Source organism: Hemitrygon akajei, chromosome 4 (genome assembly GCF_048418815.1).
Source record: "Hemitrygon akajei chromosome 4, sHemAka1.3, whole genome shotgun sequence".
Lineage (NCBI taxonomy): Eukaryota > Metazoa > Chordata > Chondrichthyes > Myliobatiformes > Dasyatidae > Hemitrygon > Hemitrygon akajei.
Genome location: NC_133127.1, coordinates 111,085,921 through 111,108,969, shown reverse-complemented (window position 1 = coordinate 111,108,969; position 23,049 = coordinate 111,085,921). Strand labels below are relative to the sequence as shown.

Below are 23,049 nucleotides of genomic sequence, written 5' to 3'. Positions count from 1 at the left end.
CATAATGAATACTTTGCTTCAGTATTCACTACGGAGAAGGATCTTGGCGATTGTAGGGATGACTTACAGTGGACTTAAAAGGTTGAGCATGTAGATATTAAGAAATAGGTTGTGCTGGAGTTTTTGGAAAGCATCAAGTTGGATAAGTCACCAGGATCAGACAGGATGTACCCCAGGCTACTGTAGGAGGCGAGGGAGGTGATTGCTAAGCCTCTGGCAATGATCTTTGCATCATCAATGGGTACGGGAGAGGTTCTGGAGGATTGGAGGGTTGCGGATGTTGTTCCATTATTCAAGAAAGGGAGTAGAGATAGCACAGGAAATTAGATACCAGTGAGTCTTACTTCAGTGGTTGGTAAGTTGATGGAGAAGATCCTGAAAGACAGCAGTTATGAACATTTGGAGAGGCATAATATGATTAGGAATCGTCAGCATGGCTTTGTGAAAGGCATGTCAGGCCTTACAAGTCTGATTGAATTTCTTGAGATTGTGACTAAACACATTGATGAAGGTGGAGCAGTAGATGTAGTGTATATGGATTTCAGCAAGGCATTTGATAAGGTACCCCACGCAAGGCTTATTGAGAAGGTAAGGAGGCATGGGATCCAAGGAGATGTTGCTTTGTGGATCCAGAACTGGCTTGCCCACAGAAGGCAAAGAGTGGTTGTAGATGGGTCATATTCTGCATGGAGGTTGGTCACCAGTGGAGAGCTTCAGGGATCTGTTCTGGGACCCCTACTCTTCGCGATTTTTATAAATGACCTGGATGAAGTAGTTGAGGGATGGGTCAGTAAATTTACAGATGACAGAAAGGTTGGAGGCATTGTGGATAGTGTGGAGGGCTGTCAGAGATTACAGCGGGTCATTGATAGGATGCAAAACTGGGCTGAGAAGTGGCAGATGGAGTTCAACCCAGATAAGTGTGAGGTGGTTCATTTTGGTAGGTCAAATATGACGACAGAATATCGTATTAATGGTAAGACTCTTGGCAGTGTGGACGATCAGAGGAATCTTGGGGTACAATTCCATAGGACACTCAAAGCTGTTGCGCAGGTTGACTGTGGTTAAAAAAGCACAATTGGCCTTCATCAATTGTGGGATTGTGTTTAGTAGCCGAGAGGTAATGTTGGAGCTATATAGGACCCTGGTCAGATTCCACTTGGAGTAGTATGCTCAGTTCTGGTCACCTCACTACAGGAAGGATGCAGAAACCATAGAAAGGGTGCAGAGGAGATTTACAAGGATGTTGCCTGGATTGGGGAGCATGCCTTATGAGAATAGGTTGAGTGAACTCAGCCTTTTCTCTTTGGAGCGATGGAGGATGAGAGATGACTGATAGAGGTGTACAAGATGATGAGAGGCATTGATCGTGTGGATAGTCAGAGGCTTTTTTCCCAGGGCTGAAATGGCTAGCACAAGAGGGCACAGTTTTAAGGTGCTGGGGAGTAGGCACAGAGGAGATGTCAGGGGTAAGTTTTTTATGCAGAGAGTGGTGAGTGCATGGAATGTGTTCCTGGCGACGGATGTGGAGGCAGATACGATAGGGACTTTTAAGAGACACCTGGATAGGTACATGGAGATCAGAAAAATAGAGGGCTGTGGATAACCCTAGGTAATTTCTAAGGTAGGGACATGTTCGACACAGCTTTGTGGGGTGAAGGGCCTGTATTGTGCTGCAGGTTTTCTAAGTTTCTATCTACGCTCCGTCCACCAAAACAAGTGGGATCTCCCAGTGGCCACCCATTTCCATATCGATTATGTCCATCCATGGCTTCCTCCACTGTCATGATGAGGTCACACTTAGGTTAGAGGAACAACACCTGATATTCTGTTTGGGTATCCTCCAACCTTATAGGTGAACATAGAGTTCTCAACTTTCGATAATGCCCCCCAATACACACCCCCTTCTCCATTTCCCATCCCCTTTTTCCTCTCTCAACTTAACTCCTTGCCCATTCAACACCTCCCTCTGGTGCTTCTCCTCTCTTTTTCTTCCTTCCATGGCCTTCTTTCTCTTTCACCAATCAACTTCCCAGCTCTTTATTTCATCATTCCCCCTCCAGTTTTTACCTATCATCTGGTGGTTCTCTCTCCCCTCCCCCCCCCCCCCACCTTTTAAATCTACTGCTCATTTTTTTCTCCAGTCCTGTCGAAGGATTTTGGCCTGAAACGTTGACTGTACTTCTTTCCATAGATGCTGTGTTCCTCCAGCATTTTGTGTGTGTTGCTTGGATTTCCAGCATCTGCAGATTTTCCCTTGTTTCTAAAAAGCCATCTCATAGGCACTCTCAAGATTCCTTCTCTTGGGATCCAGAAACAACCTGATTTTCCCAAACTACCTGCTTATTAAAATCCCCCATGGCTATGGTAAAATTGTCTTATTTCTATGCCTCTTCTATTTTGCATTGTAATTGGTACCACACATCCTGGTTAATATTAGGGAACCTTAGTTTCTTAGCTATACCCACAACGATTCTACATCCTCTGATCCTAGGTCACATTGACATTTGCCAATGATCTGATGCCTGATTCTGATTTTGATTCCGACGGTTGAAGCCCACCAGAAATCTCCAGAGGCTCTGATTTCTTTTTAAATCTCACGGTCCCTCACCAATAAAGAACTGCTCATGATGATTGAAGCCTGCCGGAAAGTCCCGAAAGGCTCCGAGTTCTTTTATAAATTTCACACTGCCTCTCCAACAAGCGACTGCTTATAATGATTGAAGCCTGCCATAAGGTCCCGAAAGGCTCCAAGCTCTATTTAAATCTCACACTGCCTCATCAGCAAGCGATTGCTCACAATGACTGAAGCCCATCTTCATTCCCTTAAGTGAGGAGTAGTACAGTTCACCCTCTGGCATGATTCATATTCCAAACAAAAAAGCCTTTGTGTGTATTATATGAATTCCACCCCCCTTTTAATCCCTTGCACTAAGAAGGTGACTGACCGCACCCCTGAATCTCTAAAGATAAGATTTCTGCTATACAAATGCCAATGTACACTTTATTCTTGAGCTTGCTATAGGATGGAAGGTGTGCACATTGGAACTGTACACATCTGCCATTGTTGAAAAGAGCCCACTGTTTCTCTGCTGCAGCACTGCTTGATTGCACACATCTTGGACTTAACTTTTCAGATTTTCTTATCAGAGAAGTGTATTGAATTGTTTCCTAGAAGTGAGGCACAAATGTAGAATTCTCAACGATTTGTTTTCTTTCTTTTAGGTCACTCGCCTTTACTGGAGTAGTACAGGGAAGTTCTGTTCTTCACTGCCACCACATATATTTTCATGCACTGAACGAGCCCTTCATATGATGTGGCAGGAACAAAGGCCCCAATGCTTCATCCTGAGGTACAGTTTTAAAACTTATACTAATTTACTCAGTAACGGAGCATTGCCTTCAACTAAAACAAAAAAGCTAATTTTCTTGTGTTTCACCTTCATCTTCCTTGCTCCCATCTAAAACAATTGTTAAATAAAATAATGGGAATGGCCCAAGGGAACAACTGTGGAAAGGGGATTAAAAAGACAAATAAATGTGTATGAACATAACAGTATTAAAATGTTTATCATTTTCTGTATATTAAACTGATTTTTTGGGAACTGAGATGTGAATACATAATTAATAGGGTGAATAAAGGGACAGGTTGAACCTGTAGAGATCTGTCAGAATATTAAAGAGATAAAGATGATTCCTAAGTAAACGGTAGGAAGCATATTTGATGTTGGTGTACAATGCGTGATCACTCTGGAGTTGGTACTGGGATAGGGACCTGGGGACAATTGTTGCAGTACAGCATGGAGAAAGCCTTTGGGAATGGCTGATGAAACAACTGTGTCATGGTGATTGACAAGGCAGAAAAAATCATATGAACGTAACAGCATTAAAACAGGAAAAGGACACAAAACACTTCACACACAAAATGCTGGTGGAACACAGCAGGCCAGGCAGCATCTATAAGGAGAAGCACTGTCGACGTTTCGGGCCGAGACCCTTCATCAGGACACAAAACACTTGAGTGTTTTCTCTCATTCAGTGATATCGTGGTTGGTCTATTACTGGATGTAACCATACTACAGGGAAGGAGAAAAGAGAGTTCCATAGACCTGTTCACTTACCATAATTGTAAGGTCTATTAGAAAGCATGTGGTAACAGATCACAGACAAAATACTAACAAGATTAGACTAAGTCATAGATGTTGTGTTTTGTAACTCCAAAACATAAAACCAATTGGAAGGAAACACAGAGACGGGAATGTGTGTCTTTGTTTCAGTTTTTACTTTAAGGGAAACATGCATATCTGATGTGTGCCATTCACGTACAGTACTTTCACATATAACCTGTAATGAACTATTTAAACAAACAAGAATGTTTAATGAAACAATACCGTATATTTACAATATTGCTCAAATATTGCTGAAATACTAAATACACAACAAACACACAAGATTCTGCAGTTACTTGAAATCTTGAGCAACACACAGAAAATGCTGGAGGAACTCAACTGGTCAGGTGACATCCTTGGAGGAAAATAAAGAATCAATGTTTTGGGCTCAGACCTTTCATCGGGACTGGAAAGGAAGTCAAATAAAAAGGCAGGAGGAGAGGCAAGAGGGCAAACTATCAGGTAATAGAAGGAGGTGATGAGGATGGGGAGGAGAAGAGAAGAGGTAAGAAGGAAACCTGAATGGAAAATGGAAAAAAGAGTTAAGGCAGAAGGGAAAAAGGGAAGGGAGAGTAATCACAGGAATTTAGAGAATCAATCTTCAATTCATCTTGAATTTGAGTCTACTCAAATTTGGGGCAGAATTTCTGCTTCAGGTTCAACAATCTGGGTTCAGTTCTGTCCTCTGGTAAGGCCTATTTAGAGTATGCACATTTGTCTAATGACTATGTGAGTTTCTTCTGGGTGCACTGATTTCTTCCCACATCCAGAAGATGTACAGGTTGGTTAGTAAATTGACTACTGTAAATTATTTTACTTTTTGTTTAGTGTTCAGTTTAAAATCTGACAGTTAGTGGGCATTAATTGATGGGAATCTGTGGAGAATAAAATGAGATTCATGTGGAATTAGCGTCAATGGATGTTTAATGATCAACATAGACTCAGTGGGCCAACAGTCTATGTCTCTGCATTAATCATATGTACAAATCTACAGGTTATTTATGAATCATAATAGAGTTGACTAAGTATACAACTCTCTGCAGCTGAGGCAAAAGAGAAGAACTGGCCAAAGTTGATTGGAAGGGGACACTAGCTGTGATGATAGCAGTGCAGCAATGTCTGGGAGCAATTCGAAAAGTACTGGATAGATACATTCCAAAGAAGAAGTATTTCAAAGGCAAGTTGACACAACTGTGGCTGACAAGGGAAGTCAAAGTCAACATTAAAGCAAAGGAGAAGGCATATAAAAGAACAAGAATTAGTGGGAAGTTAGATTATTGGGAAACTTTTAAGAACCACAGAAGGCAACAGAAAAAACATAAGTGGGTAAAAGATGCAAATGTGAAGATAAGCTAGTCAATAATATCAAAGAGGATACCAAAAGCTTTTTCAGATATATAAAGAGTAAAAGAAAGGTATGGGTAGGTATTGGACAACTGGAAAATTATGCTGGGGGGCAGTAATGGGAGACAAGGGAATAGCAGATGAATTAAGTAAGTATCTTGTATCAGTTTTCATTGTGGAAGACACGGGCAACAAGCCAGTAGCTTGAGAGTCTGCAGACAGAAGTGAGAGCAGTTGCAATATGTAAGGAGAGGGTGTTTGGGAAGCTGAAAGGTTTGAAGGTAGATAGTCACCAGGACCAGATAGACTACACCCCAGGGTTCTGAAAGAGGCAGATGAATAGGTTGAGGAGGTATTAATAATGATCTTCCAAGAATCACTAGATCCTGGAATGGCTCTGAAAGACTGGAAAATTGAAACTGTCATTCCATTCTTCAAGAAGAGAGGGAGGCAGAAAAAGGAAATCATAGGCCAGTTAGCCTGATCTTAGAGGTTGGGAAGATGTTGGAATTGATTGTAAAGGATGAGCTTTTGGGGTACTTGGAGGCACATGACAAAATAAGCCATGGTCAGCATGGTTTCCTTCAGTGAAAACCTTGCCTGGCAAATCTTTGGAATTCTTTGAAGAAATAACAAGCAGGATAGACAAAGGAGATTCGGTAGATGCTGTGTACTTCAATTTTCAAAAGGCCTTTGACAAGGTGCCATACATGAGGCTGTATTACAGGAATGATATTGGCATGGTTAGAGCGTATGCTGATGACTGATTGACAGGAAGCAAACAGTAGGAATAAGGAGAGCCTTTTCTGATCGGCTGTCGCAGGGGTCAATGTGAGACCACTTCTTTTATGTTGTATGTCAATGATTTAGATGACAGAATTGATGGCTTTGTGGCCATGTTCGAGGATGATACGAAGATAGGTGGAGGAGCAGGTAGTGTTGAGGAAGCCGGGAGGCTGCAGAAGGATTCAGCCAGATCAGGAGAATTGGCAAAGAAATGGCAGATGGTATACAATGTCAGATAGTGGTCATGCAGTTTTGTAGAAAGTAATAAAAGCATAGACAATTTTCTAATCAGGGAGAAAATTCAAAAATCCAAGATGCAAAGGGACCTTGGTGTCCCTTGTGCAGGACTGTGAGGAAGGCAAATGCAAATTTCACATTCATTTCGAGAGGACTAGAATATAAAACCAAGGATATTTTGCTCGACTTGGTTTCATTACCCCTGCCCCAGTTTCAACTCTGTTTTATCACCACAGTTCAGTCCTACCTACATCCATGACACTTCACACACTTTGGATCTTTTCAATGATTTCAAGTTCCCTGGCCCCCATCATCTTATTTTCACTTTGGATGTCCAGTCCCCATACACCTCCATCCCCCACCAGGAAGGCCTCAAAGCTCTCTGTTTCTTCCTGGACACCAGACCCAGCCAGTTCCCCTGTCCAGTACTCCATAATATACTGGTTAGGCACAGGAGTACATTCAGCCAGAGATTCATTCCACCGAGATGCAACACTGAGTGTCATAGGAAGACATTCCTGCCTGTGACCATCAAACTTTACAACTCCTCCCTCGGAGTGTCAGACACTCTGAGCCAATAGGCTGGTGTTGGACTTATTTCCACTTGGCATAATTTACTTATTATTATTTAATTATTTCTGGTTTTATTTTGTTATATTTCTACTCTATTCTTGATTGGTGCAACTGTAACAAAACTCAATTTCCCTCGGGATTAATAAGGTACGTCTGTTTGTCCATTTGTCTGTCTGTCTCTACCACATCTCTCCTCCGCCTAGCAGAACTTGTCCTCACTCTTAATAATTTCTCCTTTAGCTCCTCCCACTTCCTTCAAACAAAAGGTATAGCCATGGGCACTCACATGGGTCCCAGCTACGGGTGAATGTTTGTTGACGATGTGGAACATTCTGTGTTCCAAGCCTACACTGATGTCTGTCCCCACTTTCCCTATGCTATATCAATGACTGCATTGGTGCTGATTCCTGCACCTCTGCTGAGCTTGTCTATTTCATCAACTTTTGTCTCCAACTTCCACCCTGCCCTCAAATTTACCTGATCTATTTCTGGCACCACCCTCCACATTCTTGATCTCACTGTCTCTCTCTCTGGAGACAGCTTATCTACTGATGTCTATTACAAACCCATGGACTCTCACAGCTCCCTCGACTATACCTTCTCCCACCTTGTTACTTGTAAAAATGCCATCCCCTCCATCTCCACCACATCTGCTCTCAAGATGAGGCTTTTCATTCCAGAACGTAGGAGATGTCCTTCTTTTTCAAAGAAAGGATCTTCCCTTCCTCCACCATCAATGCTGCCCTTAACCCCATCTCTTCCATTTTACACACACCTGCTCTCACCCCATCCTCCTGCTACCCTACCAGGGATAGGGTTTCCCTTGTCCTCACCTACCTCCCCGTCAGCCTCCGGGTCCAGCACATAATTCTCTGAAATTTCCGCCATTTCCAATGAGATCCCACCACCAAGCACACCTTTCCCTCCTCCCGCCACTTTCTGCATTCGGCAGGGACTCCCTTGTCTATTCGTCCCTCCCCACTGATCTCCTTCCTGGCTCTTATCCTTGCAAGTAGAACAAGTGCTATACCTGCCTCTACACCTCCTCCCTCACTACTGTCCTTCTGGGTGAGGTGTCCTGAACTGTCCTTCTGGGTGAGGTGACACTTCCCCGTTAGTTTGTTGGGGTCATCACTTGTGTCTGGTGCTCTCTTGGTGTGGCCTCCTGTGTATCGGTGAGACCTGACCGCGATTGGGAGACCGCTTCGCCAAGCACCTAAGCACGTCTGCCAGAGGAAGCAGGATCTCCTGGTGGCCACCCATTTTAATTCTACTCTGATTCCCATTCCGATATGTCAATCCATGGCCTCCTCCACTGTCCTGATGAAGCTATACTCAAGTTGGAGGAACAACACTTTAGATTCTATCTGCGTAGCCTCTAACCTGAAGGCATGAACATCAATTTTTCAAACTTCTGCTAATGCCCCCCTCACCATTCCCCATCCCCCTTTTCCCTCTATCACTTTATCTCTGTGCCTGCCCATTGCCTCCCTCTAGTGCTTCTCCCCCTTTTCTTTCTTCCATGGCCTTCTGAACTCTCCTATCAGATTCCCTGCCACTTTTCTCTTTCACCAATTAACTTCCCAGCTCTTTACTTTATCCCTCCCTCTCCCTGTTTCACCTATCACTTTGTGCATCTCTCTCCCCTCCCCCCCACTTTCATATCCGGTTCCTGCTCTTAACTCTTAACCTTTGACCCTGCTTTATGCTCTTTTAATCCTCTACTCCCACTGTTCTATTTAATTGCATTCTAAGCAGTCTGTCCTGGTGTGGCAATATTTTAGAGCAGACCACTTCCACATCAAACACGAGGAAATCTGCAGATGCTGGAAATTCAAACAACACACACAAAATGCTGGTGGAACACAGCAGGCCAGGCAGCATCTATAAGGAGAAGCACTGTCAACGTTTCGTCAGGACTAACTGAAAGGAAAGATAGTAAGAGATTTGAAAGTAGTGGGGGGAGGGGGAAATGCGAAATGATAGGAGAAGACCGGAGGGGGTGGGGTGAAGCTAAGAGCTGGAAAGGTGATTGGCGAAAGTGATACAGAGCTGGAGGAGGGAAAGGATCATGGGACGGGAGGCCTCGGGAGAAAGAAAGGTGGGGGGAAGCACCAGAGGGAGATGGAGAACAGGCAAACAACTAAATATGTCAGTGATGGGGTAAGAAGGGGAGGAGGGCCATTAACGGAAGTTAGAGAAGTCAATGTTCATGCCATCAGGTTGGAGGCTACCCAGCTGGTATATAAGGAGGAATCAAAATGAATCCAAACTCAGGTTGGAGGAGGTTTTGCTGAACACCTATGCTCGATCCGCCAGAGAAAGCAGGATCTCCCAGTGGCCACACATTTTAATTCCACGTCCCATTCCCATTCTGATATGTCTATCCATGGCCTCCTCTACTGTCAAAATGAATCCAAACTCAGGTTGGAGGAATAACACCTTATATACTGGCTGGGTAGCCTCCAACCTGATGGCATGAACATTGACTTCTCTAACTTCCATTAATGCCCCTCCTCTCCTTCTTACCCCATCCCTGACATATTCAGTTGTTTGCCTGTTCTCCATCTCCCTCTGGTGCTTCCCCCCTCCCCTTTCTTTCTCCCTAGGCCTCCCGTCCCATGATCCTTTCCTTTCTCCAGCTCTGTATCACTTTCGCCAATCACCTTTCCAGCTCTTAGCTTCACCTCACCCCCTCCGGTCTTCTCCTATCATTTCGCATTTCCCCCTCCTCCACTACTTTCAAATCTCTTACTATCTTTTCTTTCAATTAGTCCTGACGAAGGGTCTCGGCCCAAAACGTCGACTGTGCTTCTCCTTATAGATGCTGCCTGACCTGCTGTGTTCTACCAGCATTTTGTGTGTGTTGTTTGCACTTCCACATCAATAGCCTTTCTTCCTTTTCTTTGATAATTATAGATTTAAATTTCCCACTAAAGCCATGAGAACATTGGGTTGACATGCATTTTACCTTTGGCTGGCAATTCACAAGAGTGCATCTTACATCTTGTTCTGTACTTCCTCTGTAAAGTAGAGCAAAATTGTTGAGTTGTTGAGCTGAATACATTTGATTGTCAGTCTGACCTATGAAATATTGCCATTTTGGATGGAACAGCAAAGTGAGAATAAATGATTTGGCTTTATTCCTACATTAAATTAACATTAAGTTTATTTTAAAATGGCCTTTAAATAATTTTCTAATATTTTAAAATATAATTTAATTAGTTAGATTTATTTCAATTATTTTAAACATCCTTATTATCAAAAATATTTAGAAGTAGTTGAAAAAACCACTGATAGCACAAGATCTCAAACACAATAAAGCAGTCAGGTTCCACTGTCTGAAGCTCATTTCGCAGTGCTGAAGCTTCAATAATTTTCTGTTACCTTATCATTTCAGCATCATGTGTGCATCATTGCCAGTAACAGCGCATTCCTTCCTAATGAGCTTAATGTGTTCTATGCATGTTTTGATTAGAAGCAAAATAAAGGAGATAAAGGGAGAGAAGCAAAGTAATGAACTAAAGGGGGCCTATTCTGAATGGCTAGCAATGACAAATGGTGTTCCACAGTGATTGCTGTTGGAACCTCTTCCTTTCACGTTATATGGCAAAAATTTGGATGATACAATTGATGGCTCTGTGACCACATTTACAGATGATATGAAGACAGGTGGAGCTGCAGGTAGTTTTGAAGAAGAAGGGATTCTGCAGAAGGGCTTGCAAGAATAGGCAAAGAAGTGGCAGATGGAGTACAGTGTAGGGAGATACATGGTTATGCACTTTGGTAGAAAGAATAAAGGCATAGACTATTTTCTAAATGGGGAAGAGATTCAAAAATTAGAGATACAAGAGGACTTGGAAGTCCTCATGCAGGATTTCCTGAAGGTTAACTTGCAGATTGAGTCGGTGGTGAGAAAGCCTAATGTAATGTTAGCATTCGTTTCAAGAGGACTAGCATATAAGAGGAAGAATGTGATGCTGAGGCTTTAAAAGGCATTGATCAAACTGTACTTGGAGTATTGTATGCAGTTATGAGTCTCTTATCTAAGAAAAGATGTGCTGGCATTGGAGAGTCCAAGGGAGGTTCAGAAGAATTACTCTGGGAATGGAAGAGTTAACATGTGAGGATCATTTGATGGCTTTGGTCCTGTACTTGCTGGAGTTTAGAAGAATGGGGGGGGGGGGGGTGTTAGATCTCAATGAAACCTATCAAATATTGAAACATAGGCACCTAGTTCAAAAGTCAGGAAGTCATGTTGCAACTTTATAAAACCCTCGTTTGGCAGCATCTGGAGTACTGCATACTATTCTAGTCGCTCATTTACAGGAAGTATGTGGAGGCTCTGGAGAGGGTGTGGAAGAGGTTTACCAGGTTTCTGCCTGAATTAGAGGCATATGCTAAAAGAAGTGATTGGACAAACCTGGATTGTTTTCTGAGACAGGGGAGATCTGAAGAAGTTTATAAACTTATGAGATATGTAGACAGAGGAGATATTTATTCTCAGTTTCTTTCTTTCTTTTTCAATATTTTTATTGATTTCTTACAAAAAAGAATACAAAGTACAGGAGGATATAAATATATATCAATTACAATATATTTGAATCACACTTATAGTCTCATTACCCCATATTCATGTAAATTAAATTGAATCATAATATTGAAAAGTAATAATTTTATTATCCAAAAAAATCTAAACCCACTACCAAGAAAAGCTGTTTCAAAGTGACTCTATAAGTCATATTGTACAGACAGTTAGTCTATATAATAAACAAGAGAAAAGTCTGCAGATGCTGGTAATCAAAGTAACACACACAAAATGCTGGAGGAACTCAGCAGGCCAGGCAGCATCTAAGGACAAGAGTAAACAGGCTGAGACCTTTCATCAGTCTATATAATATGCGTTTTGTGAATTATTAGATCTGCAATTCTCACAAACCACACATGCATTTAAGCTGAGGGGAAAATTCAGTGAGATATGTGGGGCATGCACCACTCTTATAGAGAGGGGTGGGTGCCTGGAGTTCACTGCCAGTGGTGTTGGCAGAGGTAGACATGATAGAGGTGTTTAAGAAGAGAGGAATATGGACCATGTGCAGGCAAAAAGAATTAGTTTAATTAGATGTTATTATGAACCTAATAAACAAAATGCAGCTTTAAATCCGAGGTTAGAATTACATATGCTGAACTATGTATCAGTTAGGAAGCAGAAGTTGTAACCGCGAAGGAGGAATCTGAAAAGTAGGTTAAATTCACACGTATAATCATAAACCACTGAATATAGAATAACTTTGACAAGCTCCTATATCTGCATTAAATAGTTGTCACTTCAACTTGATGTGTTTTCTCCCCCCTGCTTCTCTTCCTGAGGTGTAAAGAGGCCTTAAGCATTAATGTGTTCCCTTTTGCAGTGGTGAGAGCGGATCAGGGAAGACAGAAGTCTGTAAACATATTGTAAAGCATCTTGCACGCAGAGCTGTGGAGTTTACGATTGAAGCAAAGTTTAACCATGTAAGTCGCAAAGTACCTCCTCTAATATGGCAAAAATTCAGGATTTGTAAACAAACTGCACAGAAATCTACACTCTTGCCAGACACCAGCTCTTCCACTGGGTGTCAATTAATCCTGTAGGATTTATTAAGTATTTTCAGAGTCTAGCCTTCACAGTAAGTCTATACAAGATGCATTTTGTGAATCATTGGATGATTGGATACCCACAAAGTAAATGTGACATCTCGTAATTGACTGTACCAACTCTTCCAAACTTTTACTGTTGTGTCTCATCCAGTAGCAGCTCCATCTATAGTGAGAATGTGTTTTGAGAAGTTACTGATAAATTACATCAACTGTTGCCTGAGAAGTGACTTAGATCTGCTCCAATTTGCCTACCAAAGTAACAGTTACACACCGATGCCAGCTCAGCATTTAATACCATCATCTCCTCAAAACTAATCAATAAGCTGCAAGACCTTGGCCTCAATACTTCCTTGTGCAATTGGATCCTTGACTTCCTCACTTGCAGACCTCAGATAGTTTAGATTGTCAACAACATCTCCTCCACGATCTCATCAGCACAGGAGCATCACAAGGCTGTGCATTTAGCCCCCTGTTTTACTTGCTTTACACTTACGACTATGTGGTTAAGCACAGCTCCAATGCCATATTTAAATTTGCTGATGATATCACTGTCAAAGGCCGAATCAAAGGTGATGACAAATCAGCATATAGAAGGGAGATTGAATATCTGGCTGAGTGGCACCATAACAACAACCTCTTATTCAATGTCAGCAAGACCAAGTAGCTGATTATTGATTTCATGAAGAGGAAACCAGAGGTCCATGAGCCATTCCTGATCGAAGGATCAGAGATGGAGAGGGTCAGCAGCTTTAAATTCCTCGGGTTTAATATTTCAGATGACCTGTCCCTGGACCCAGCGTGCAAGGACAATTATGAGAAAGCACAGCAGTGCTTGTAATTCCTCAGGAGTTTCTGGAGATTTGGTGTGACGTCTAAAACTTTAACAAACTTCTATAGATGTGTAATGTAGAGTATATTATAACTGGCATCACAGCCAGATATAGAAACACCAATAGCCTTGTACAGAAAATCCTGCAAAAAGTGGATACGGCCCTCCCCACCATTGTGCACATCTACACGAAGCATTGTTGAAAGAAAGCAGCATTCATCTTTAGGGACAACCTCCACCCAGGTCTTGCTCTCTTCTTGCTGTTCCCATTGGGAAGAATGTATAAGAGCCTCAAGATTCACACTACAAGGTTCAGGAGCAGTTATTGTACCCTCAACTATCAGACTTTTGAACCAAAGTGGATAACTTCATCAATGAAATGTTCCCACGACCAATGGGTTCAATTTCAAGGACTCTTCATCTCAAGTTCTTGATATTCATTGTTTATTTATTTATTATCATTATTTCTTTCTCTTTGTATTTGCAGAGTTGTGGTCTTTCATTGATTTTATTATGGTTATTAGTCTATTATTGATTTATTCAGTATGCCTACAAGAAAATGAATCTCAGGGTTGTATATAGTTCATATATGTACTTTAATAATAAATTTCCTTTGAACATTGATATCTTGCATATAATATTATGGCATGCAGTTGGAAGGGTTGGAAAGTATCAGTAATACTCCTGGAAAGAAGTTGACTACATTGAATGAACTCTGTCCCAGCTTGAGTGGTCTCCAGAAGGTCAGCTCCTGGGGAAAGCCCTGGATATTTGGAAAACTGGCCTCATTAATGCTGAGGTGCAAGAGACTGCCCATTCTGGAAACCCTGAATGATGTAAAAAGGAAAAAGAACTTTAAAAAAAATCAAACAAACACAGTGGGAGAGAAATTCGTTTTCAGCAATTAATGCTAAATTACAATATAGTAGTTACAGTGTTGTACCATGTTTGCTTCTGAAATTTGGTTCCTTGGTTTGCTACATGCTGCACTAAGTTGGTGTGGTCTTTCATTGATTCTATTATGATTACTATTCTGTTGCGGATTTACTGAATATGCCTACATGAAAATGAAATTAATCTCCAAGCTGCATGTGGTGACATATATGTACTTGTATAATAACATTTACTTTGTACAATTCTACTGACAGGATGAATTCCTATAAACATGTGATACATCTGTTGTAGTTTTCACATATCAAAATGGAAATTTAACAAATCTGGCATTTTGTGATAGAGGTAATATATTGTAACAATGCAGATTGGTCCCTTTTTTCTGTATTTTGCTTTAGGTATTGTACTTTCCTAGGAAATGAGTTAGTTTATTTTGCCAAGTTCTATTCTTCCTGAGGTTATTAGTGATCGATGCGGTATTTATCAGTGTATTTACAAAAATGTGTACCTGGAAGAGTGTTACCTTAGGGTTTCACAGGATTTACTAGTCCCTTCTTTTCACGACATATTTCACATATAGAAGACATGATAAAGAAGTTTGTTCATGATTACAAAAATAATGTATGTTTCAGGGTGTGAAGGAAAGCTTTGGACAACAGGAAGATATTGATGATCTGGTCATTTGAGCAGACTAGTAGTAAATGGAAATTGCAATAAGATAAAATTAGCTTCATTTGTCACTTGTATATCGAAACATCAAAACATATATTGAAATATGTTATATGCTTCAACGACCATCACATCCGAATATGTGCTGGGTGCAGCCTGCAAGTGACACCAGATGCTCTGGTGCCAATATAGCATGCCCACAACTTACTAACTCTAATCATATGTCTTTGGAATGTGATAAGAGTCTGGAGCAGCCAGAGGAAACCCAGACAATCATAGGGGGAATGTACAATCTCCAGACAGTGACGGGAATTGAGCCCCGACCACTGATTGCTGGTGATGTAAAACATTATGCTAAATGTTATGCTATGCTGTCATACAAATATAGAATGAATCCCATGATACTGAGTGGCATGAAGCAAAAAACAAATATTGGAATTTATCTCCATAGACTTTAATGATTGCAGAACAGTCAAATAGATGGATCAAAAAGTTCAAGTTCAAAAGTTCAAAATAAATTTATTATTGGTACATATATGTCACCATATACAATTCTGAGATCTGTTTTCTTGTGGGCATACACAGTAAATCCAAGAAACACGATAGAATCAATGTAAAGATGGCACCCAACAGAACTAACAACCATTGTGAAAAAGACAACAAATTGTGCAAATACATGAGTTAATAATAATAATAAATCATGAGATGATGAGATGATGTCCCTGAAAGTGAGTCTATAGGTTGTGGGAAAAGTTCAGTGATGGGGCAAGTGAAGTCATCCCCTCTGGTTCAAGAGCCTGGTAGTTGAGGGATAATAACTATTCCTAAACATGTAGGTGTGATCCTGAGGCTCCTGTACCTCCATGCTGATGGCAGCAGTGAGAAAAAAGCGTGGCCTGGATGGTGGGGGGGGGGGTGGGGGGGTCCTTGATGATGGACACTGCTTTGCTGTGACAATGTTTTGTGTAGATGTGCTCAATGGTTAGGAGGGCTTTACAGTGATGGACTGGGCCATATCCACTATTTTTTGTAGGCTTTCCTGTTCAAGGACATTGGTGTTTCCATACCAGGCCATGATGCAACCAGTCAATGTACTCTCCACCACACATATGTATTTGTCAAAGTTTTAGATGTCATGCCGGATCTTCAGGAACTTCCAAGGACACGGGGTGCAGCTGTACTTTCTTCAAAATGGCACTTATGTGCTGGACCCAGGATAATACTGAGGAATTTAAAGTTGCTGTCCCTCTCCACCTCTGATGAGGGCTGGTCATGGACCTATGATTTCCTCCTCCTGAAATCAATAATCAGCTCCTTGATTTTGCTGACATTAGCGAGAGGATTTTGTTGCGGCACCATTTAGCCAGATTTTCAACCCTATGTGCTGACTCGTCACCACATTTGTTTTGGCCAACGATAGTGCTGTCATCAACAAACTTAAATATGGCATTGGAACTATGCTTAGTCTCACGGTCATAAGTGTAAAGCGAATAGGGCAGGGGGCTAAACACACAGCCTTGCAGTGCACCTGTGCTGACGGAGATTGTGAAGGAGATGTTTTTGCCAATCTGAACTGAAAGGGAAATTTCCTTTATTAACCAGTACACTAAAAGTAAGAGTAAGGAGGTTAGAGTCATAAAATTAGTCAGGCCTCAGGATGAGTATTGTACACTTAAGGTTCAACCTGTCTCCTGTGGAGACATAATGAAGAAGCCGGCTGTTGACTTTGCAGTCAGTGCAAGCTCAGTGAAGTCACAGCCTACCCTGTTCTTTTTGTGTGATTCAGTAAATGCGCATTCATCCTTTCATTAATCTGATGTTGCCATCTCATGGAACACCAGCTACATAGCATATAGTTTGAGAGCTGTATTAAAAATATATGCATTCAAATAGCACTGAAGCAAGTTTTCCACAAATGTCATTAACAATTTTATACAACTAATTATTTTGAAATAAATTTTACTCTTAATTATTCCTTATTTATAAGCTACAGTGGTGAACTAGGCAAGGACATTATCAGTAACCCAAAATTTTCATCAAGTTTCTTGACAATAGAATGTCCTTGAACAGACAAATTGCCTGTCAAGAGATCTATACCTGGTTTCTGTTTGAACCCCTCTAGCTAACTGTTGAAAACCAAACATATTGTCATCTTACCCAATGAAGTTTCAATATCAGGATTATACTTTCTGGTTATGGCTTTCTGTTCAACCTCACTGAGTCCAACATCTGCACTATTTGACTATTTGCCTTGTACATTCATTTGGAAAAGGAAATCAAATATAATAATTTTAAGTTTGCTGAAGTTCAAAGTTCAAAGTACCATGTCACCATATACAACCTTGAGATTAATTTTCTTGTGGGCATACTCAATAAATCTATAATAAAATAATAACCATAACAGAAACAATGAAAGACTGTAACAACTTGGGCATTCAACCAGTGTGCAAAAAACAATGAACTGTGCAAATATAAAAAGAAAGAAATAATAATAATAAATAGATAAGTAATAAATATCAAGAACACGAGATGGAGAGTCCTTGTAATTGAGTCCATAGGTTGTGGGAACAATTCAGTGATGGGGCAAGTGAAGTTATCCCCTTTGGTTCAAGAGCCTGATCGTTGAACTGTTCCTGAACCTGGTGGTGTGAGTCCTCAGGCTCCTGTACCTTTTTCCTGATGGCAGCAGCAAGAAGAAAGCATATCTTGGGTGGTGGAGGTCCCTGACCATGGATGCTGCTTTCTTGCAACAACACTCTGTGTAGATGTGCTCAACAGTGGGAAGGGCTTTACCAGTGATGAACTGAGCCATATCCACTACCTTTTGTTCAAGGGCATTGGTGTTTCCGTACCAGACTGTGATGTAGCCACTCAATATACTCTCCACTGCACATCTGTAGAAGATTGCCAAAGATTTAAATGTCACGAACTCCTACAGAAGCAGAGGTACTGTCGTGCTTTCTTCATAGTTGCACTTGCATGCTGGGCTCAGGACAGGTCCTCTGAAATAATAACAATAAGTTGCTGACCCTCTCAACCTCTGATCCTCAGATGAAGACTGGCTCATGGATTTTTAGTCTCTTCCTCCTGAAGTCAATAATCAGCTCCTTGATCTTGCTGACATTCAGTATGAGGTTATTATTGTAGAACCACTCAGCCAGAATTTCAATCTCCTTCCTATGTGTTGATTCATCAACACTTTTGATTTGGCCTATGACCAATGGTGTCATCAGCAAACTTGAAAATGGCATTGGAGCTGTGCTTAGCCACACAGTCATAAGTGTAAAGCCAATAGAGCAGGGTCTAACTACACAATCGCTGCTAATGGAGATTGTGGAGGAGATGTTGCAAATCTGAACTGACTGGGATCTGCAAGTCAGGAAATGAAGGATCCAATTGCATAAGGAGGAATTTGAAGCCAAGGGTTAAAAGCTTGAGACGAGACAAATTAATGATTTGTGAAGACGATTTCATAGAGCCTTCAGAACAATTTATACAAGTCAAAAGAGTTGCAATTAGATGACTGATGCAATATTGTGAAGATATCTACTCTGATGTAATAAACAGTAAAGTCAAGGGATTATTTAAACAGTGATGGATATGGAAATTTTAATCTACAAAATAATGTATTGTCCTTGTCAGTAAATATTCAGGTGGAGCAGCAGTTAAAATAGTATTTTAGCCTTTTAAATATAGAACCTAAAACAGTACAGAGCAAGAACAGGCCCTTCAGCCCACAATGTTGTACTGAACCAGCTAAAAAGTAATCAGAGTATCTCCAAAAACTAATCTGTCCTACCTACACAACGTCCATATCCCTCCATCTTCTTCATATTCATGTGTCTTTCTAAATGTCTCTTAAAAGCTTCACCACCATACTAGGTAGCGCATTCCAAGCATCTGCCAGACTCTGAGTAAAAAAACTTACCCCTTGTATTACTCATCTATGTCTCTTATAATTTTATAAACCTTCATCAGATCTCCCCTCAGCTTCCGCCGTTCCAAAGAAAACAACCCAAGTACCCGGCCTCTGATGACAGCATAGGCTGTCTAAACCAAGCAGCATCCCAGTAAACCTCTTCTGCACCCTCACAACATCATTCCTATAGTGGGGCAACCAGAACTTTATGGAATACTTCAAATGTGGCCTAACCAGAGTTCTATAAAGTTGAACATAACCATTTGACATTTGAACTCAATGCCTCAAAAATGAAAACAAGCATTCCATAAGCTTTTTTAAGCACCCTATTGAGCTGTGTAGCCACTTTCAAGGAGCTATGAATTTGGACCCCAAGATCTCTCTGCTCAGCCACACTGTGCTGTCTCCTTGCATTTGCTCTACCAAGGTTCAACAACTCACATTTATATGGGTTAAACTTCACCTGCCATTTCTCTATCCATATCTGCAACTGACCTATATCATGCTGTATTCTTTCCCAGTCTACTTCACTATCCACAATTCCACCAATCTTGGTATCATCCGCAAAACTACTAGCCCACCCATCTAAGTTTTCATTCAGGTAATCTATATACATTACAAACAGCAGAGGTCCCAGCACAGATCCCTGTGAAACACCACTAATCACAGACCTCCAGCTCGAGTTAAGTCCCTTCAACCACTACCCTCGGTCTTCAATGCACAAACTAATTCCGAATCCAAACAGCCAATTCACCACACACCCCATGCATTCTAATCTTCTGGGTTAGCCTCCCATGAGGGACTTTGTCAAACACCTTACTAAAATCCCCATAGACAACATCCAATGCTCTACCTTCATCAATCTCTCTCGTTGCCTCAATCATGTGGTAAAGACACAACTTGCCCTGCACAAAGCCATGCTGTCTCTTTCTAATTAGGCCATAATTTTCCAAATGCTCATATAACCTATCTCTAAGAATTTTCTCCAGCAATTTCCCTACAACTGATGTGAGACTCGTCAGTCTATAGTTTCCAAGATTTTTCCTTGCTCTCTTCTTAAATAGAGGTGCAACATTAGCCACTTGCCATTCCTCTGGGACCTCACCTGTGCCTGAAGGGTTCAAGGCTCCAGCAATCTCAGAACAGTTTTGAGTACAGGACTTCATCAGATCATACCTGAATAATTGTATGCAGTTTTGGTTTATTTGTCTGAGAAAAGGTATAATTACCATAGAGGACCAGCTGTGAAGATTCACCAGCTTCTTCGGATGGCAGCACTGTTATATAAGGAAAGAATAGGTGAGCTAAGCTTGTATTCATTAGAGTCCAGCAGAATGAGATGAATTTTCACTGACTGGGCTAGACAGACTCAATGCAGAAGAGTAACTGCAAAGTGAGGGTGTGGGGTTCAGAAAGAGGGGTCACAATCTCTGAGTAAGTTATTTAGGCCTGCGGTTAGGAGAAATCTACCACACAGAGTATACTTAAGAAGTTGGTGGTTGCAGTAGTTTTCCAAGTACAAAAGACCTTGAGGAATGTGGGGTAAGTGGGAATGTGACAGTGCGAAAAAGTCACGGTGGTATAAATTCTTGAGAGGTAATGTTGCACACCATGCTCATTTTACCTACACTTCTAGCTGCAAACTTAGGGAGTCAATGTGCGAGCAGCCATCCTTTTAGCATTTTCAGTTACTGTCATGGATTATGTTTCAGTGCTATCAACTGTTAAGTTCATTGGAAATTTTGTAAGAACATGGGTATCAAAGACATTTCATAGCATTAACTGACCAATGATGACCATCAGTGCCAATAATTATATAAGTATACAGTACTGAGCAAATGTCTAAGGCACTATTCATAGCTAGGGTGCTCAAAACTTCTGCACAGTACTCAAGAAATTTTACTGTATGGATTGCACTGTAATGCTGCTGCAAAAAACTAATTTCATGACATATGTGAGTGATGATAAACCTAATTCTGATATGGGTCACTATTGTAGACTGGTAGTAGAAAGGGGACAGGGAGAGGAGAATCATGGTTGGGAAAAGGGGAAGGGAGAGGGAAGGGAATGGGAAGCATCAGAGAGACATTTTGTAATGATCAATAAACTAAATGTTTTAAATCAATAGGTTTCTATAGGTACATTTAATGTCAGAATAATGTATACAATTTACATCCTGAAATTCTTTTTCTTCACAAACATCCACAAAAACAGAGGAGTGCTCTGAAGAATGAATGACAGTTAGAACCCCAAAGCCCCCCCAGATCCCCCTCCCATGCACAAGCAGCAGCAAGGCAGCGATCACCCACCCCCACCTGCACAAAAGCATCAGCACCCTCCACCAAGCACTCAAGTGTGTAGCAAGCATCAATAAAAACACAGACTTACAGTACCCCAAAAACTACTTGTTCATCAGGTAATTCGATATACCACAGGCTCGCTCTCTCTCTCTCCCCCTAATCATATGATCTTGCCTGGTGTCTCTGGACTGGGTGTGTCTGCACCCACACCACCCCTTGCCTCTGGCAGTCTTTCCCTATCACACCCCTCCACAGCACTCCACCCTCGCCATTCTCAACATTCTTTGCTCCCGCCAAATATATAAACTCGCTCTCCGCTCCAAAGCCCTAGGTACCCAAGTCATTGGGTGTATTTAAGGCAGAGATTGATAGGTATCTGAGTAGTCAGGGCATCAAAGGTTATGGTGAGAAGGCAGGGGAATGGGACTAAAGGGGAGATTGGATCAGCTCATGATGAAATGGCGGAGCAGACTCGATGGGCAGAATGGCCGACTTCTGCTCCTTTGTCTTATGGTATATATATATATATATATATATATATATATATATATATATATATATATATATATATATACTGTATGTGCCTAAGATTTTTGTACAATACTGTATTTATAATCACTGAGAATAAGTTTGTAAGATCTACCTTTTAGTAACAATGATCAGAGAGGCGCAGAGAGAATCTGCAATTACCAACAAGTACCCTTATTGTCTCAATAAGAACACGTGAATTTACACAACTGAATACCTGTGTGCACACCTACAAAGTTTTCCTGACCTTCCATGAACAGTCAAAGAATAGAAAAGGTAATGCCAGTAAAAGGAGAGGCTGTACTTGATGTGGTATTGGGAAATGAACCTGGTCAGATGTCAGGTCTCTCAGTGGGAGAGCATTTTGGAGATAGTGATCACATTTCTCTCTCCTTTAACATAGCATTGGAGAGGGATAGGAACAGACAAATTAGGGAAAATTTAATTGGAGTAAGGGGAACTATGAGGCTATCAGGCAGGAACTTGGAAGCATAAATTGGAAACAGATGTTCTCAGGGAAATGTGGCAAGTGTTCAGGGGATATTTGTGTGGGGTTCTGAGTAGGTACGTTCCAATGAGACATGGAAAGGATGGTAAGGTACAAGATCCGTTGTGCACAAAGGCTGTTGTAAATCTAGTCAAGAAGAAAAGAAGAGCATACGAAAGGTTCAAAAAACTAGGTAATGATATGAATCTAGAAGATTATAAAGCTAGCAGGAAGGAGCTTAAGAATGAAATTAGAAGAGTCAGAAGGGGCCACAAGAAAGCCTTGGCAGACAGGATTAAGGAAAACCCCAAGGAATTCTGTAAGTATGTGAAGAGCAAGAGGATAAGATGTGAGAGAATAGGACCAATCAAGTGCGACAATGGAAAAGTGTGTATGAAACTGGAGGAAATAATGGAAGTACTTAATGAATACTTTGCTTCAGTATTCACTACGGAAAAGGATCTTGGCGATTGTAGGGATGACTTGCAGTGGACTAAAAAGCTTGAGAATGTAGTTATTAAGAAAGAGGATGTGCTGGAGTTTTTGGAAGGCATCAGCTTGGATAAGTCACAAGGACGGGGCGGGATGTACCCCAGGCTACTGTGGGAAACGAGGGAGGAGATTGCTGTCTCTGGCAATGATCTTTGCATCATCAATGGGGACGGGAAAGGTTCCAGAGG

General features: G+C 41.2%; 1 protein-coding gene across 3 annotated transcripts in view; it reads left to right on the top strand.

Moving 5' to 3' along the window:
* Window positions 1-23,049, top strand: part of myo16 (myosin XVI) — a 1,004,680-nt gene that overhangs the window by 482,769 nt on the left and 498,862 nt on the right. For all 3 annotated transcript variants that reach the window (XM_073043171.1, XM_073043172.1, XM_073043173.1), the window contains 2 exons: window positions 3,226-3,353; window positions 12,521-12,620. In XM_073043171.1, coding sequence (XP_072899272.1) covers window positions 3,226-3,353; window positions 12,521-12,620 — 228 coding nt within the window. The remainder of the gene's footprint in view (window positions 1-3,225; window positions 3,354-12,520; window positions 12,621-23,049) is intronic.